This window comes from Engystomops pustulosus, chromosome 3 (genome assembly GCF_040894005.1).
Source record: "Engystomops pustulosus chromosome 3, aEngPut4.maternal, whole genome shotgun sequence".
Lineage (NCBI taxonomy): Eukaryota > Metazoa > Chordata > Amphibia > Anura > Leptodactylidae > Engystomops > Engystomops pustulosus.
In genome coordinates, this window is record NC_092413.1 from 168,264,622 (window position 1) to 168,282,100 (window position 17,479).

General features: G+C 38.7%; 1 protein-coding gene across 1 annotated transcript in view; it reads right to left on the bottom strand.

Annotated features, from left to right (window-relative positions):
* The window catches only part of RSRC1 (arginine and serine rich coiled-coil 1), a 202,775-nt gene that overhangs the window by 35,798 nt on the left and 149,498 nt on the right, over positions 1-17,479 (bottom strand). The window contains exon 7 of the mRNA XM_072142927.1: positions 13,824-13,892. Coding sequence (XP_071999028.1) covers positions 13,824-13,892 — 69 coding nt within the window. The remainder of the gene's footprint in view (positions 1-13,823; positions 13,893-17,479) is intronic.

Below are 17,479 nucleotides of genomic sequence, written 5' to 3' on the forward strand. Positions count from 1 at the left end.
TCTGTATCAGTAGTCGAAATGTGTTTTTCCAGAATGGTAAGAACATTGTGTAAGTAGAGAGAAGCGGGACCAGATAAACATAAAAATGGCGCTCTTTGGGGGCTTATTAATGTGATAAGTAGGTTTTTTTTTCCTCCTACAGTTTACATTGTTTGTTCATATGACCGTCACAGTGATTTCTTAAAAAGATGTTCATTACTGTGCTTTGACCCTTTCTACCAAATAGTAAAATATATTATATGTAGGGCAAAAGTAATTAATGATTTGACCTATAATTAAGTAATCTTAATATAATTAAAGATCATCTCAAGGACCTATGCGGAACACTATTTAGTCCAAGACTTATTTTCATAAGGACTTGGGGTCATGTCATTGATCTGCTATAAAATATCTAGAACATAAAAGTATGACCTTCGATAAATTCTAATGAGCAGCTTATTAAATGTTCCTATTATTAAACACAGCACTTAGGTTATTACCATTGCAGTTCATGACCTCATACAGCTGAAGCTTATGTAACAGAACCAATACCTCCAATATTAATTAAGCTAAGCCATGAACATTGATGGTCAATGTTAAGTAGATGAGACACAGAGAAGGTTCAGCTATCGCTACATTTACGAAAGGAAGGAATTAAAATGTTCCATTTACCATAGTTAGGAAATTAATTAACAAAAAGACAAAAACATCTGACCATCTTATTTCCTTTATTCCCTTAGGTTAAGGAGGAAATGTAAAGGGCATCTACCACAAGGATAAAGGATTGCAAACCAAGCACACTGACATACTGGTGTGTGCCCCTTCTGGTAGGATCCACTCTTCTTTTAGCTTCTTATGCCCTGTTTTTTTTTTTTTTTTTACAAATACGGCTATTAAAATTATACAAATAAGCCTGAGGGACTCCAGGCTCCATAAATGTTAATGGAGCCCCTATGGCTAATTTGCATAATTTTTAAAGCCTTTTTTTCTAAAAAAAAAACAAAAAAAAACAAGGGCATAGGAAGTTTAAAGAAGAGGGGACCCTGTCAGAGAGGGCACACATCTGCATATAAGTGTGCTTGGATTACAGATCACTGTCACATTGTTCTATCAAATAGCAGAGCAATGGCATGAACCAAGGATGAGGCAGAATGTGTGTTGTAATCTACCCAATAAAACTTAAAGCTATCAACTCCCCGCTAGTCATGCGCACTTGACCAAGCATTGTGTCGTAAGGAAGCGGGAGAAAGAGAAGTCTGGTAGAGGCTTATCTCTTATCCAAAGAACTAAAGTATTAGCCACCTGCCATCACAGGAGTCAGGAGGCATAAACATTAGATCAGCAGTGCAGTGAATGAGCACAATGTAAAGAAGAAACATATCAGGTTATTATCCCCTTCAAGTATTGACTTGCATATCTTTTTTTGGTAGAACGTCCCTTTAAAACTTACAATCCTCCAAAGAGTTACATAAAAGTAATTTAACTTCTAAGATTTACTCAATCCTGAAGAAATCTACATCCATTATTCAACCTTGTTAAGCAATTGTTGCGTTTTGCGGAATAAAACGCAGTGTTGACGTCTTGTTTTCTGCTGAGTGGATGAATTCATAGGACAATTAGAGATTTTTTTCCTGGTTCAGAGTCACAATTCAGGTTTCTAAACATGTGCCACCCGATTTTTATATAAGTAGGACAAATTAAACTGTCTCCACGTATATTCCATCACATTTGTAGCCTGCTTTCTACTGTAACATGCCGCCAATACGTTGTATTATCTGCCAACAGAGGTCAAACTGAGGATATTAAATTCTGCAACACATCACTTGTGCACTAAATGCATAAACCACTTACACATCCCTCCCAGACTTTTGAATACAAAAGGAGAATAAAAAAACTAAAAATGTAAAATTTGCCATGATGAAAAATCAATAAACCAGTAATTGCTTGGCTTATCATAGTAAGAGGAGGACAAATTAGTAAGCAGAGTTTAGTATCCATCCGGATTTCAGAGAAACAAGGAGAGTTTCAGGATCACTAAACCAGAAAAGGAGAAGGTCTCAGAGTGATAATTAAATCAACTCATGCTGATTTTCTGCCAAATTTATTTCCCAAGTGTATATCAAAACGTTTCACTGCTTACTAGCCAGGCATAACTAATCAATTTACCGTTGGGTTAACACACATGAGCAATATACAATGCAGATTTAACAATAAAGAACAATGATGTATTTCAAGCATATGCCACAAGTAAAAACACATTATTTTATTTGCCATCCGTGTAAAATTGTTATAACTAAGGTACAAAGTTGCTAAAGACCAGATTAAAGAGGCGGCCCCTTTAAATGACATTTATATTATGTTTAACACCCATTTGGAATCTATAAAACCACTTAAAAATTCAGATTTCTTTTAATTTAATATCATTATGTAACTTGAAATGATAAATAAAAAGTTACCACATTTTTTTAAATAATCGTTAGGTGAAATTTGATAAAAATAATCACAACATTAAAAAAAAGTACTCAAAAGCCTAAGCCTATTAGCGTTCAGATCTGCAGCGAAATACGCAGGGTTTTTTTTTTTTTTAAGCTTCCATTTTCATAAAGTCTTACAAATCAAAAGAGTCACACAAACACAAAAAAAACCTCAGTACTGTATAATGTAATAATTATTTCTTGCCCCCAGAGATGATATCCCATTCAGCAAATTAGCATGGCTCTTATCTAAGGGCAAATGAAATCAAAATTTCAAATTGGGAAGAGGCTGCTATTTATTTTCCCTTTTCCTTCTTTTTTGTCCCTTCTGAAATGATTTCTTTTTGTGTATATGTCCTTTAAATAGCTACCGGGGCCTTAGTAATTAAAACAGCACCAGCCTCCAGTCTCTAATCTGCAGCCCGGGTCAGCTGTCTGTAGATTCTAATTTGTCCCCCATTTGTATTCATGACAGCAGAATGCTGAATATTTAACAGCAAGCTGGCAGGAGGGGGTATTGGTGAGCTTGGAGGTCAAATAATTTGATTTCACAGCAGATTACATACAACATCCAACATCTAATCTCACATCGTTTGGTAACAAAATTACAATGAAAGCAGTGTTATGACACATCTACTGGAGGCAAGGAGCCCGGACAATCTCTTATTTCTTCTGCACAAATTAATAAACACTTTCAGATGTGTTTGCTTATTTAATGGCATTTTAGACAGTTTGATAGCAGAGGTGATTTTTTTCCTTTTTATATTTTCAAGCCATCGTGATTAAAGACGGGAAAAGATCAGTGAATCTGTTCATCTGAGTCGTAATTATATCCAGCAAACTATTTTAATATATATATATAAGGCAGGAGCAGGAAAAAAAACTAAATCACAACATTCTGCAATTAATAGGCAAAGATCAGAAACGAGTGATGTGTGAAAAAATAGATATATAAAAAGAAGAAAAAGTGAGGGAAATCGGAGAGAGAGTTTTTGGCCAGGGTAATAGTCGTGGAGATGGAATAAGACAGTGCTTGGCGATAGCAGGAAAATCTTGAATATGAAAAGCAGGGTTCAAACAGAGGATGAAGTTGTAAATCAGGTGGGAAGAGTGGAGGGAAAGGTGTAATGCCGTGGACATATTAGTTAGTTCTATGTATAAAAGAGGCCAAGGAATAGACAGCAATACAGAATTCTTGATAAATCATTGTAGAAAGGGAAGTAGCCAAGTATCTTTATGCTCCTGGAGCAGGGGAGCCATTTTTAATCTCCAATCTTGGTCTACAGGTCGAACGTTAACGAATATGAGTGACAGTCTCGAAACACGAAGTGGGTAGGTCAAGATACAAGCAAATTTATAAGTATTAACATATCAATATCTTTCATTAACTTAGCTATATAGGAGAGAAGAACACAAGGTATCACAGAGTCGAGATCAAGGTCTTATTTCAGACTGATGGAGAGTTTGGACTTTGCCACCACACAATTTAGAGCAATAGTGAATTTACATCTCAAAAGCCAGTAGTCAAGTGTGTGGCACCTTAGACTCCCCTTACTAGCTACTAGACATCCTACAGGTGTTTCTATCCTGACTTTCCACACAAATTCTCACAATACAAATTTGACACAATTTTGCACAGAAACATTTAGCATAAACAGCGCCCAATCAAACAAGAAATAATTGTACTTATTAAAGCTATGTAATGCATTTATCATCTCAAGATATCCTCAGACAGGAGGACAGATAATTTAATCTAATGCTGTATATTGCTATGTCCCATCTGTTGGAGATCCTGCAAGAATAAGCATCTGTGACAATTTCCATAGATCGTACACTTTTACTAAGGAATGAGGAGCAGCTCATGGATTATCCTAGAAAATCATTTGTCAGACAGTTGTGTAAAGTGTCTTGAGAATTGTAATTTTTATGATACATATGTTCTAAACTTCAGTGGCTGCTGGTGTAATTTATACACTTCTCTGCAACTGCTAATTATATAGATAGATATAGATATCTAGATGTGGTCCCTTTTCCAGAAGGACACCTGTGCTTTACAAGGCTTCATTCACATCTACTTTTTTCCCTCTACTGCAAGGATATGTCAGGAGGATTCCCAACATATCTTTAGAAAATAAAATGAATTATTATTAATTATTAGAACAGACGGCTAGAGCTTATCCCACTACATGCGCATATAGTGGGATAGGTTTCACAGTTTAGCTCCTCCCCCCGAAAGTGGAAGGGGTGAATTTTTACAGCAGGCAGTGACTTGCTGCTGCTGTTGTTAAGTTGTCTCCCTAGTGACATAACAGTCTATATTTGTTCAGTTACATCATTGGAGATTTGACCAAACACACTCTCAGAGGAGACTGAGGAGAGGGTGCCATACAGTGGCTGCTTTACTCCAAAGCCTATTATGGCCAGAGTCCATTACTCTTATTCATCCAGTTTAACCAGCTGGATGCCGCATATACTGTGCAAACAATGGCCAAAAGGAAGCCTCCATCTGCCAGTAAATATCTATAGATAGTGTGTATGCCGGGAGCTTCCTACAGTAATGGGTCCAAAAAATTAGAATGTAGCCTCATGGATGTATATGGATACAATCATGCCACAATTTTAGCCAAAAGTCTATGGCCAAGGTATTAATTCTTTCAATAGGTTCCTCTTTCTGTTATCAAATAGAGGAAAACATAGTGCATTAGCCAAGATCTTTATACCTCTATAAATAACAGAAGCATAACGGAAGATAATATTCCATACACTGCAGTTAATTGGAAACGGTAGGTGAATGGAAGACCTTCCGTTCTTAGCTTCGGTTACACTCTCCTAAAACCTATAGTGTAAGGGAAATCTACCATATATGCTTGACTATAGGCAGAGATTTTCAGCACAATTTATGTGCTGAAAAAGCCCCACTTGGCTTATACACAGGTATATAAAAAAAAATAAACTTAGTACTCACCCTCCGGCGCTGTCCCCCAGCGTCCTCTTTTCCCTGCAGCAGGTCTTCAGCTTCCCGGCTGTGTCGGCAGATGCACGTCTATGCAATCTTTTTTAAGGGGGCACTCTGCTGCAGGCGTAACAACTATGGGGGCACTCTGCTGCAAGCGTAACAACTATGGGGGCACTCTGCTGCAAGCGTAACAACTATGGGGGCACTCTGCTGCAAGCGTAACAACTATGGGGGCACTCTGCTGCAAGCGTAACAACTATGGGGGCACTCTGCTGCAAGCGTAACAACTATGGGGGCACTCTGCTGCAAGCGTAACAACTATGGGGGCACTCTGCTGCAAGCGTAACATCTTTGGGGGCACTCTGCTGCAAGCGTAACATCTTTGGGGGCACTCTGCTGCAAGCGTAACATCTTTGGGGGCACTCTGCTGCAAGCGTAACATCAATGGGGGCACTGTGCTGTAAGCATAACATCAATGGGGGCACTCTGTTAGACATTTTATTAATAGGAGGGTCTGCTGTGAACATTTTATGATGAGCAGTGGCTGCATTTCCCACCCTCGGCTTATACTCGACTGTGGCAAAATTAGTGGCCTCTGCTTATAATCGAGTATATAGGGTAATTCCATTGAACAATCGCAATTTAACAAAGTAATGAATGAAAAGCATCTGTAAGGTATAATGGCTAAAAATACCATTGCATCCTGGGAAAATCCAGAAGCTGATGCTCTTGTATAAATACAATTATCTGGGTATGGACTGTAATATATATTTTTAATAATAAAAATAACCAGTAATAAAGGGCCCCTGGGCATTTCTGTAATCTGACAGGTGCAAATCATTTTACCAAGCAGAAGAATAACATTTCACCGAAATAAAGATTCACAATCAAATAACCTGAGAAGAGGACAAGTGGTGGGAATTTTCTAGATAAACCAGCAATGACAGCAGGGAAATCAGCAGCAGTGCTGAACCTTTTATGAAATACAATGTTATAAGAAAATAGTGTAGGTGGACAATGAGTCTTAAACTATGCGTATGATGTTGTGGTTTTTCCAAGGAGAGCTCACCATTTGCTGAAAGGGAACCTGTCACCAGGTTTTAAGGGTATGGCTATGAACTATCCATACTGATATCCCCTCTTTTATGCCAAATCTCACCCATTTACACATACAAAATCTCTTCCAAAGTCATGCGAAAATAAGCAGAGGAGAGTCATATTCCTCCTGGGATGAGTCACTTCAGATGCCCCCATCTCTGATTCTATAGAAACTAGAAAAAGGCTTTTTCTGTCATTAAAGATAAGAATCTCATATTTCAGGTAGCATCAGGCTTGTGATAAGTGATAAAACTGGAGACATACCGTATATACTCGTGTATAAGCCGAGTTTTTCAGCACAAAAAATGTGCTGAAAAACTTCACTTCGGCTTATACACGAGTCAAGAAAAAAATAAAAACCGTAATACTCACCCTCCGGTGTCCCGATCTTCAGCGCGAGGCTCCCGATCCTCGGCGCGGTACCAGGCGGCGGCGGGTCCTCTTCTCTCTTCTGTAGCCGGCAGATCGCATCCATGTGATCTGCCGGCGGGCGCACAATAAGATGCAGCGGTGTCGCGGCTGATGACGTCATCAGCCGCGACAACGCGGTATCCTAGTGCGCGCCCGCCGGGAGATCACATGGACGTGATATTCACTTGGCAGGGGGCAGGCTGTATACTCTATGGGGGCAGGCTGTATACTACACGGAGACTGGCTGTATACTACACGGAGACTGGCTGTATACTACACGGAGACTGGCTGTATACTACACGGAGACTGGCTGTATACTACACGGAGACTGGCTGTATACTACACGGAGACTGGCTGTATACTACACGGAGACTGGCTGTATACTACACGGAGACTGGCTGTATACTACACGGAGACTGGCTGTATACTACACCCTCGGCTTATACTCGAGTCAATAGGTTTTCCCAGTTTTTGGTGGTAAAATGAGGGGTCTCGGCTTATACTCGGGTCGGCTTATACTCGAGTATATACGGTAAGCAGTTAAAGAAATAACGGAAAATGTAAGCTAAAGATAAAGATTGAGTTCCTGCCTCTTTAACTGTCTCTATCTCACAGAACCACAAGCCTGATATGATCTGAATGATGGTTGATATTACCAAACAATGTAGCATCTAGGTATATAGAACCAAAGATTGTGGTATCTGAAGTGACTGTCTACCTTGACTCCTTTCTGACGATTTTCAGATGATTTTGGAGAAGATTTTTTTAAATAGGTAGGAGGGTGACATTTTACATAAAGGAGGGTATTCTAGATAGGACATTTCATACCCTACCTGAGGGAGCTGCTAGTTTAATGGGGTGTAAATCTTGTGACAGCTTCCCTTAAAGCTAAATAACACTACCAGAACACCTATAGCTATGAGGGAACTTAATGATAACTAGTGGTCCTATAAGTTAGGGCTATTTGTCCATTAGTGGCATAGATAACAAAAACCTATAAAAAAGCCCAGAATTCTGCGAGGTTTTACAAAAAAACATGCATTAAAATAGTACATAGGAACAGACATAAACAGAAATACCAGCGATATGCTGGAGGGATAACAGAAACATCTGGGGGAGGTGGATATTATCTAGTATCAACACCAGTGATTGGTGGTCAATACCAGACTGCCAGGGTATTAAGTAACATCTTACCAAAATCAAATACTACACAGGAAGGGGATTGTTTCTGAATCTATAATGCATGTCAACTGTGTATTGTAACTCCCCTTACCTGGGGTGTGCCCTACACTGCCCAAATCAGAGCCAAACAGTACAAAACTGTGCAGGGAAATAAGAATAATAGAAAAACAACCTTATAAAACCACATAAAGACGTATTAGTCTTTTAGTTAGGTATAGCTGATCTGCTTTTATTCAGGGTATCTGAAGTTGTACCAACCCTGAAATCTTACTTTCATATTTTTTGCTGGTTATCAGATGTTTATTTTTTGAAGCATATGATTTTACTAAATTATTATATGTGATTGCCCATTTGAAAACAAATAGAACGATGCCTACTTTGTGCTGTGCGCCCTTTTCTTTCCAGAGTTTTCTGTTCTGAAAGTGCTTGACAAAAGTCTTTCTCACCAGAGGTGAAGAAATGTCTGTCTGTCTATGCCCTCAAGCTGAGGCCAGTTAGCTTGCCCACAGATCCCATGATGCCTTGTGTTCTCTCTCAATGTAATTTAGCATTAAATCCATTTAGTTTCCCACAAGTAAATCCACTGAACACTGCACAGGGCACATACAGGATGTATATGGTGACCAGCCTGGCAGCTTCCATCACATGGAGGAGCACGGAACATGTAATTAGTGGTAGAAATAATTAGTACATGCAGTCTATCCCTGTGCTGTGTGAGCCCTAGGGGTTAATAGGTTATCTGCACAGAGCTTACACTGCGGATGACAAGGTGGGGGGGGGGGGTAGACTAGCAAGAGGTGATGGAGGGACTGATAGGGAACAGGGAAATCTTGTAACTCACTATTCTGTGCAGGAGACATCTGCATTCACACATCCAGCTCTGCTTCATACACAGAGAGAACGGTCACATGACCTCCTACTCTTTTAGCGGGGAGTAGCAGCTCCTCCCCTCCCATGAAACCGACTGAGAAACATCAGATAAACAAATCTACGGACTCCAGGGCTTATCAGCAGAGGGAGAGGAAACAGCTCCTGCAGCTCTGAGGTAATTTGAGGAGGGATAGCAAAGAGAGTTCTGAATTTAGGTAACAAAGATAATAGGAAACGTTGTTTTACATTTCAAGAGCTATTGATTTGTGAAAAAAAACCTGTACAGTAACTCTCTAATGCTTAAACAAGGGAGGATTTCCAGCGCCTTAATCTATTAAAAGGTTCTTTACATTCAAGTACATAAAAAAAACCATATGAGGGCAGAACACAAGCCAAATGGTCTGGTAAAGAAGCACTTAGTGACACAAGTCAGAAACCACTGATAAATGTGGTACATGGTAAAAATGGAAATTTATAGGTAAATTACCTATAAGAGGCAATAGATTTTAAGTTATTACTATTATGAAGAAAAAAAATTTGTATTTAAAGGACAATGCACTTATCAGCTAAGTACTTGACTATAAGCTCTTGTGAGCAGGGCCCACATTCCTGTTGTTTTGTCTGACCATATTATGTCTTATTTTATTTGTATGCATCTCCCAGGATTTGTAAAGTGCTATGGAATATGATGGCACCATAATTACCATATTTATTATTATTACCGTATTACTGCATCTTTTTCTTGTATTATTTTATCTCATGTTTTCAATATCCAAACCATCTCCCTTTTATGCTTGTGGTAGAAACATCATACCTTACCCTTTGTACTTCAACCAGACTAAAGTGTTTGAAAGAGTTTTCTGAACTCAAATATTGATAAAATAGCCATAGAGAATATATCAGATTCTTGGGTGTCTAAAAGATCTGCATTTCTCAGCAGCTGATGTAGAAAGGAACAGGAAGAAGGCATCTCTGTTTGGGGTGTAATGGTGCAGTTTACTGCAGATTAGGGGTGGGAAGTCAAGCTCTTTATAGTAAGCTGGATCATTAGGCTCCGCTCCGATCTCGTTGAATAGCTCCCTATGTAATTACATAGAAAATTGTTTTCAGGCAGCCAGCCACCCATCCCCACTCCACTTTTAACATAAAAAATTAAACATTTCGGGTTATCAATATTTGTAGCTTTTAATGTACAAGTGTAAAATTATTTTCCACAAATCAGTAGTTCTTGGGATGTAGAACAACATTGCCCATTATCTTTGTTACCTATATCCAGCAGTTTCTTTGCTATCAGCTCAGTTTAGCCCAGTCCTGAAGTAGCTGCCTCCCCTCCTGTGCTGACAAGTCCTGTCAATCCCACCTGTAAACAAATCTAGAAACACACAGATGAGGAGAGGAGCTTACAGTTGTTCTACAAAACGCAAGCAAGATAGTGGTGTCTTCCTTGTCTGGGCACCTCTGCTTCTCCCAGAAGGATGCTCCAGCCAGGAACACCCCTTTCAAGAAAATGGTTCAGTGTTACTTCACTTCCAACTGTTCTCAGCATAACCTCTATGCATGGGACAACAGCACAACGTCATTCATAACGCCATTCAAATAGAAAAAGAGATTTTATTCTACTCACTGCAAACTTAATGGTACCATTTTTCTCTTGGATTTATTCCTGGATGTAGAGGAGAACATTTGGCATAGAAAAGTGTTTTTTTATTTCATTGTGGATTTTTTAATAATTGGTGGACTTTTTACTGTTTTTATTTTCTCTTGCGCCATTACTCTATTTTGTGAGAACTTCCAGGGGGTCTATTTACTTATCTATTTACTTAAATAGGAATGGCACCAGTATGGAGGAAAAAAATAATTAAATGTACTTACCACCTTCTTCAATCTGATAATGGTGTTGTGACAAAGGTCGCACGAGATGACATCATCATGTCATCATCTGCCCTGTAACAACGATCATACACACTGCACACGCTCACAACACAGCACAGGAGATGAAAGTTCTGGTGCTCCGCCACCAAACGTGTATGACTACTAAAGGGGCTGTGACCCACAAGTTGAGAACAGCTGCTTTAAGGGAAAAGGGACTTAGAGTACCTATATGGTGAGGCCACAGGGCAATTTTACTCTCCCAATATTCCATCCCTGATGACAGTGGCACCATCAACTGCACAAAGGTAAACTCAAGCAGAAAAGAATAAGCCACCACTTCGTACTTTCATCAGAAATGGAACAGCATTCCAGTATCTGATAGAGCCTCTTGGACATTGTAGCTGCTTTTGTGGACGTTACAACATTTTATGGAATCAGAATGCACAAGAGGAATATTAATAAAGGATTATAAATGATCAATATTAGAAAATTAACACATAAACATATGTTAAATCTTGTTTCTTTAAAGTTAGTGACCACCCAGACCACAAAAAAAATCCAACAAAAGGGAAACGTCATTGCAGTCTTACCTCTATTAATCATGGTTACATCTGCAATTCATTTCATGTATTAAGCTGGATATCTGGCTAACATAATTAGCAAATTAACATAAGAGAAAGAGAGATATTCTTTAGATGAAATGAGTGCCCAGTGTAGTTTGAAGTGAGATCGGTTTTGCATATATTATTTAAATTTTCTTCATTACGCTGAAAAAGTTATATATTTTCTTTTAAATGATCAATGAAAGAATGTTTAAACGCCAATATCCTAAAAACCTCTAAAGATGATTCTGAGCATTAGCTTTATTCTACAATGAATAATAACTCAAAAGCAAAGATAAATAAAAGTGTGGAAATAGACGGGCCTACAAAGACACCGAGACTGTCTACATGCCATCCAATGCGTCTACGAATCCCTCAATTATTAATGTGAGATGCAACTAGAGATTATTACATTTGTGATACCAAGTTCACTACTTTGATGTTGTAGCAAATGTGGTTAATAAATGCCACAAAATGTAAATTAAAGTATGTAAAACAAAACTACCTACAAGAGCTTGTTAATCTCTCTCATTTCTTTTTTCAGTTTTCTACAGGACTTAGAGCAATGCTCTTCACCTTTCTGGTTGTGATCCATCCATAAAATTTCTTGATTCCACCCATAAAACACTTTACATCTGTCTTTTACAAAGTATTAGCCCATAGTAAGGTATTGTTGTTGCAGTCCCTAAATATAATTTATCAATGCACATTTTGCGTCCAGTCTAAACCTGAATTGGTTAAAAGCGGGCATTGATATAACCTAAATAAAGATGTCTAGTTTGATGTAAATAACCTCTGATAGCTGTTCGGCAGTGGCCTACTCTGATGTTCCTATGGACATAAACATGCATTCTCATTTGTGGGACCTACTTTAACTTCTTTAAAGTGGTATTCCCACAGGAGATATTGAATGGATATAATTAAAATATGCTATAAATATCTGAGGTAGGGAAGAAAGAGCTCTCCTTACCAAGACTTTGCCAATCAAGGCTGCAATTAGGCGTGTGGAGACTTATAGCCATTGATGCTCCACTAGGGGATTCTGGGAAGTATGCAAAAATGTTTTACAGGATAGGACAAGGAAAACAATGCCTCCTTTTACTACCTTGAAAGGCAGTCCCTATAGCACCAAGCACCAAGCCCCTATAGCACCAAGCCTAAGGACATGATGTCCTGGAAAACATATTTGTATATTTTCCAGAATCCGCTAGTGCAGCGTCCATGGCTATAAGTCTCCACACAGCAACACGATGGCCTTAATTGTCAAATTCTGTAGGAAGAACTCATACTTCCCGACCCTAGTCAAAAGCCTTCAGAAGGAGTCTGTTCCTACTGGAATAGATATACTGGTTTGGCTTTAATGCCACATCATGTCACCACCCTTCTTGGAAGCCATGCTTGAAGGGGGCTGACTTTCAAGGTAGCAGTTGTTGCCATTGTTTTACTTGTCCCGTCCTGGAAAACATATTTGCATAATTCCCATAAATATGGATGATGGTCCCACACCTGTTTATAGAAGGTAAGGTGGTCTCTGCTGCGGTGAGGAAGCTATGTTGCCACTTTTTCTATTATCCTCCAGCTGATTGCATGAAGGCCCAAGAACAGGAAGCTTCATGAATTAGATATTTATGGCATATATATGAGATAAAGGTGTAACAAATTTAGGCTGCTTTCTCACTGCCGTTGTGGGGACAAACTTACATCCCCATAGACGGCTATGGCGCACACACCAAACCATGTATGGGGAAAAGATGGAGCATGCTCTACCTTTCCCTGCGTCTACAGCTGAGTGCCATGCTTCGCTTTGTGGAGGGGAGGGGTGAGCACTGCTCCTCTCTCCAGTGCGCTGCTGTATACTCGCCCGGGTGAGCATACGTGTGTGTGAAACGAGCCTTAGAGTTTTGTTTTTCATAATTAAAGAAATCGGCAGACAAAAACAAGCATGATTAACTTTTAGACTGTCTCACCCTTCACCTGCTCTCTTAGCACTTCACCCTCCCTCTGCCTGTTGTAATCTCATGGCAGCAGAGGAAGTTTTGTTGCACAGTAGGAGGGGGAAGTACTCCTGCACAGTGTAACAGTTTGTGAAGCTGCAGGAGAAATTCTGGTAACACCCACAGAGCCCAGACTCATTAGCATAATTTTAAACAGGGATTTTAGACGGAAGGAGGCCATGGATAACAAAAATTAGAACATTACCACGGTCAAAGTGTCTGGATCTATGACTAAGTGTCCACGGTTTATCATGGTTTATCATGGCTCTATTTACTTGGCACATACGGCTCTATTAACATTTGAGACTTTAAATCAACAAGTTTACAGGAACTGATAAGGTTATAGAGTTGCTTGGCTCTGAGAAGGACCTAAATGGACACTAACCTTCTTCTTTACGCTTTCTGGCTTCCTCTTCACTCCTTTCCTTAGCACGCAACACTTCGTCTGCCTTTGCTAATCAGGAAAAAAAACAACAATTAGACAATTACAGTTCCATTAATATGTCAGCAGCAAGCTTGAGGCAACAGTCAGTGAATTACAGCAGAATAAGATAGTGCCATACATCATTAGCAGAGAAAGAGCCGCTAAAAGTAGGCCACAAGATAGTGAATGCCAAGAGAACCTCAGAGCACATAGAGCAGGCAGTGCAGATCTCTATCCATATTATTAATGGTTTACTTTTCAGTTTGTAACAAAAAGTGATACATGTTATTGTTCAACTGGATGAATGCTATCAAAAGGAGGCATGAGACCCCATTGGGTATAAATAAAAGACATTTATTTTCACTAATAAGTTACAGTAGGTACAAAAATTTGTTAGGTTTGGGGCGGCATGGCGGCTGAGTGAGTAGCATATCTGCCTTGCAGCACTGGGGTCCCGGGTTTGAATCCCACCCAGATCAACATCTGCAAAGAGTTTGTATGTTCTCTCCGTTTTTGTTATACAACTCTCAATAATAGGCATGAAAAGGGTTCGATTGACATCTCCTGCCCCTCTCCAGAATAAAGGGAATACAAGTATGCGATCATGTTTGATTAAAAAAATGGCACATAGGCCTGCAACATTTATGGGAATACTCGAGAAGAACTTCTTATTCCTAACCTTCTAGCACAAATATATTGGCTGCAAGATATCCCTCATATTAGTAAGTTTCTCTTAAGGTATCTATAAAGGTGAGCCCCAGCGAAGTCTAGGAGTTGGACATTGTAACAGTACGGAGGCCAGATCTCTTACTTTCTGCACCTTAATTAATTATACATTGCTAAAAGCTTTTAGAAGGTAACAAAACACTTCAAGAAAAAAAAAAGCACTGTAGTATTATCATCAGATTAAACCAAGTACAGTAGATAAATGGAGGCTCTCTACTGGCTTGTGACTGTATAAGTAAATTCAATATATACATGTGACTTATGTTCCCTGTACATTTTATTTCCGGCATAAAGGACGGTAAAGGTTTCTAAAACTGTAAACTATTCTCTGTGGCTAGATGATTTTTCTGCTCATAAAAACCTATAAGAATACATTCTGCACATATTGCAATGATGGAGCTCCCTAGTTTAAAACATAATAGAATTAGATATTTTCTTCTCGATAAATCATGTGAACAGTACTTTATTCCTATTATGACAGCACTCGTTAAAAGATTCCCTTTCCCTCTGGAAACCTCTTCCCTTATTACTTAATTATCTATTAGTTGCTCAACTGCAGGGGTTTTGAAACACTTTACTACAGATGTTAAAGAAGATTAAAAATATACAGCACAGTAACAGGGGACTATCAATATACTCTGTAAATTAATTAAATTTCTGTTCTAGCACATCATTTATTCCAAAGCATTAATGTCTCAAAGGAGCCATTCCCTTTTATTGCCATCTCACTGCCTGATGAGTGAACTAAGTGAAAATAAGTCTCTAATAGCATTATACTTGATGAAATATTAAGTTTAAAAAGTACTGCCTTGTCAGAAGAGAAAAAATTAAAAGTGAAGAATCTTAACTTTGACTAAAAGGGAGGTTGTGGAACAGATATACAATCTAGAGTACGATATAAAAAAATATGGGATTGGTAACAGCTTTATAAAGCCTATAACGCCATCAAAAACCAAGGCAGGGCACCAGTTTTATGATCATATACTATTGTGTATGGTATACTTCCATTATAGTCAACAATATCTTAACAATGAAAACTTTATTAAGGATCAGAGATCGAGTTTTGGAGATGGGCAAGTAAAAAAAATAAAACCTTTAAAGGCCACGCACGATTTGAGTGGTCCACCAGTGCCAAATCTCTGTAATCACCCTATTTAGTTATCAAAATTAGACATCAAAGTTCAAGTGAAGGATGCAACTAGCGGAATAGAGAAGTATGGGCATGCAGGGGTAGGAGTGCACCATACAGACAGGCAGATCCACCCCAGTCCTGATCTCCCCAATTTCTACAGTGCCAAATCTCCTATTTAGGTGTCAACGTTCAAAGCAGGGGTGTAGCTGGTGGACTACAAAAGTATGGGCACATAGGGGTGCACCACATACATGGACAAACCCCACCCGGTCTTTACCCAACCTTCAACATTGTAAGATATCTGTATTTATGGGCAGACCAATAACTGGGCTGCTAATCTTCAAGTCCATTCTGAACATAGACGTCAGGAATTGTTAGAATGGGGACATTAAACTTAATCTTTGCCTTTATTAAAATGAGCCAGATACTTTATCACCTTAGAAGACTATGTTCACACAGGCAAAGTATGTCAATACTTTACAGGAGCCACTACTGCTAAAAAATTATGCTAACAGATCTACACATCAGAGGCCTTTGTTCACCCCTACCGCTTCCGTTGTTCGGCTCTGTAATGAAGTGCTAGATCAGACACATGGCAGACACCAATAGCGCCCCTCAGACTTCAATTTTGGACTTTGTTTTTATATGTAATGTATGTGAACCCCTTACTGATTGCACAGCACCATGGAATTAATAGTGCTCTATAAATAAATAATAATAATGACTATAATGGGGTCCATTAGGAGACAAAACTGTGGCAGGGCAGTGCTGGGGAGTCAGAGACCATTTTGGTTAAGTCAGCATAAGATGGACTGACTTTGATTACAAAAATATATAATATATTGTTATAATTAGTTCACTGCAGTATCTACAGAATATTGTTTTCATCAGAATTTGGAGAAATTATGGAATGTTCTATAAATGTTGGTTCTATTCCTGATCTAAGGAGGTAGGATTTTAATTGAGATGAACATAGATGCATATTTTGCTCATGCTCAGTATTGAAGCTCCTCCCCTACAGGTTAGAGTGGATCAGACCACTTATCTTACAACTGCTAGAGTGATCAGGAAAACTGGATAAAAGCAGCATTTGTGCAGTGTATGCTCTACCACTATAAGGCTTAAGTTTAAGTTTGCTTTTCCTCTGAGTTTATGTTTGTGGAATTAAGCTGCACTGATGAATTCTATATACAATACATTGAATATGAGGGGAAAACTGTTTTCTAAAAATAAATACAGAAACACACAGATAAAACAGTACTATAGGTATAGAAGCCAAGCTTTAATGTTATCTAGCACTTCTAGAATGTGCAGGATTATGATGTGAAACACTTAATGAGCCGTTTCCAGAGAAAAGCCTGATATAAGTTCAACCGTTTATCAAAACAGACTATTCGTGAGACAATTCCTCTATGTCCGTAAATTGTTAGAGATGTTGCTCGTGTGGTTATTGCATTGCCACCAACCTAAGTCAAATGTAAATAGGCTGCTCCTTAGCATTAAAATTTTTAGCTTAGACTTGTGGTCATCTATGAAGAATCATCTGATGGAGGCAATACTGTTTCTAAGAATAAATTCACTAGGCAAATTTTATTCACATAATTTAATTAAAAGCTATGGTTCTAAGGTTGTATTCAAATAAATATTTTTATGCTCCACCTAAATAACTTGATTATTGTGTCATAATGGTGATAAAAAGCCTTAATATTACTGTAAATTTTTCACTTAAACATGCCCAATGTATTTGGGTTGGAGTTGA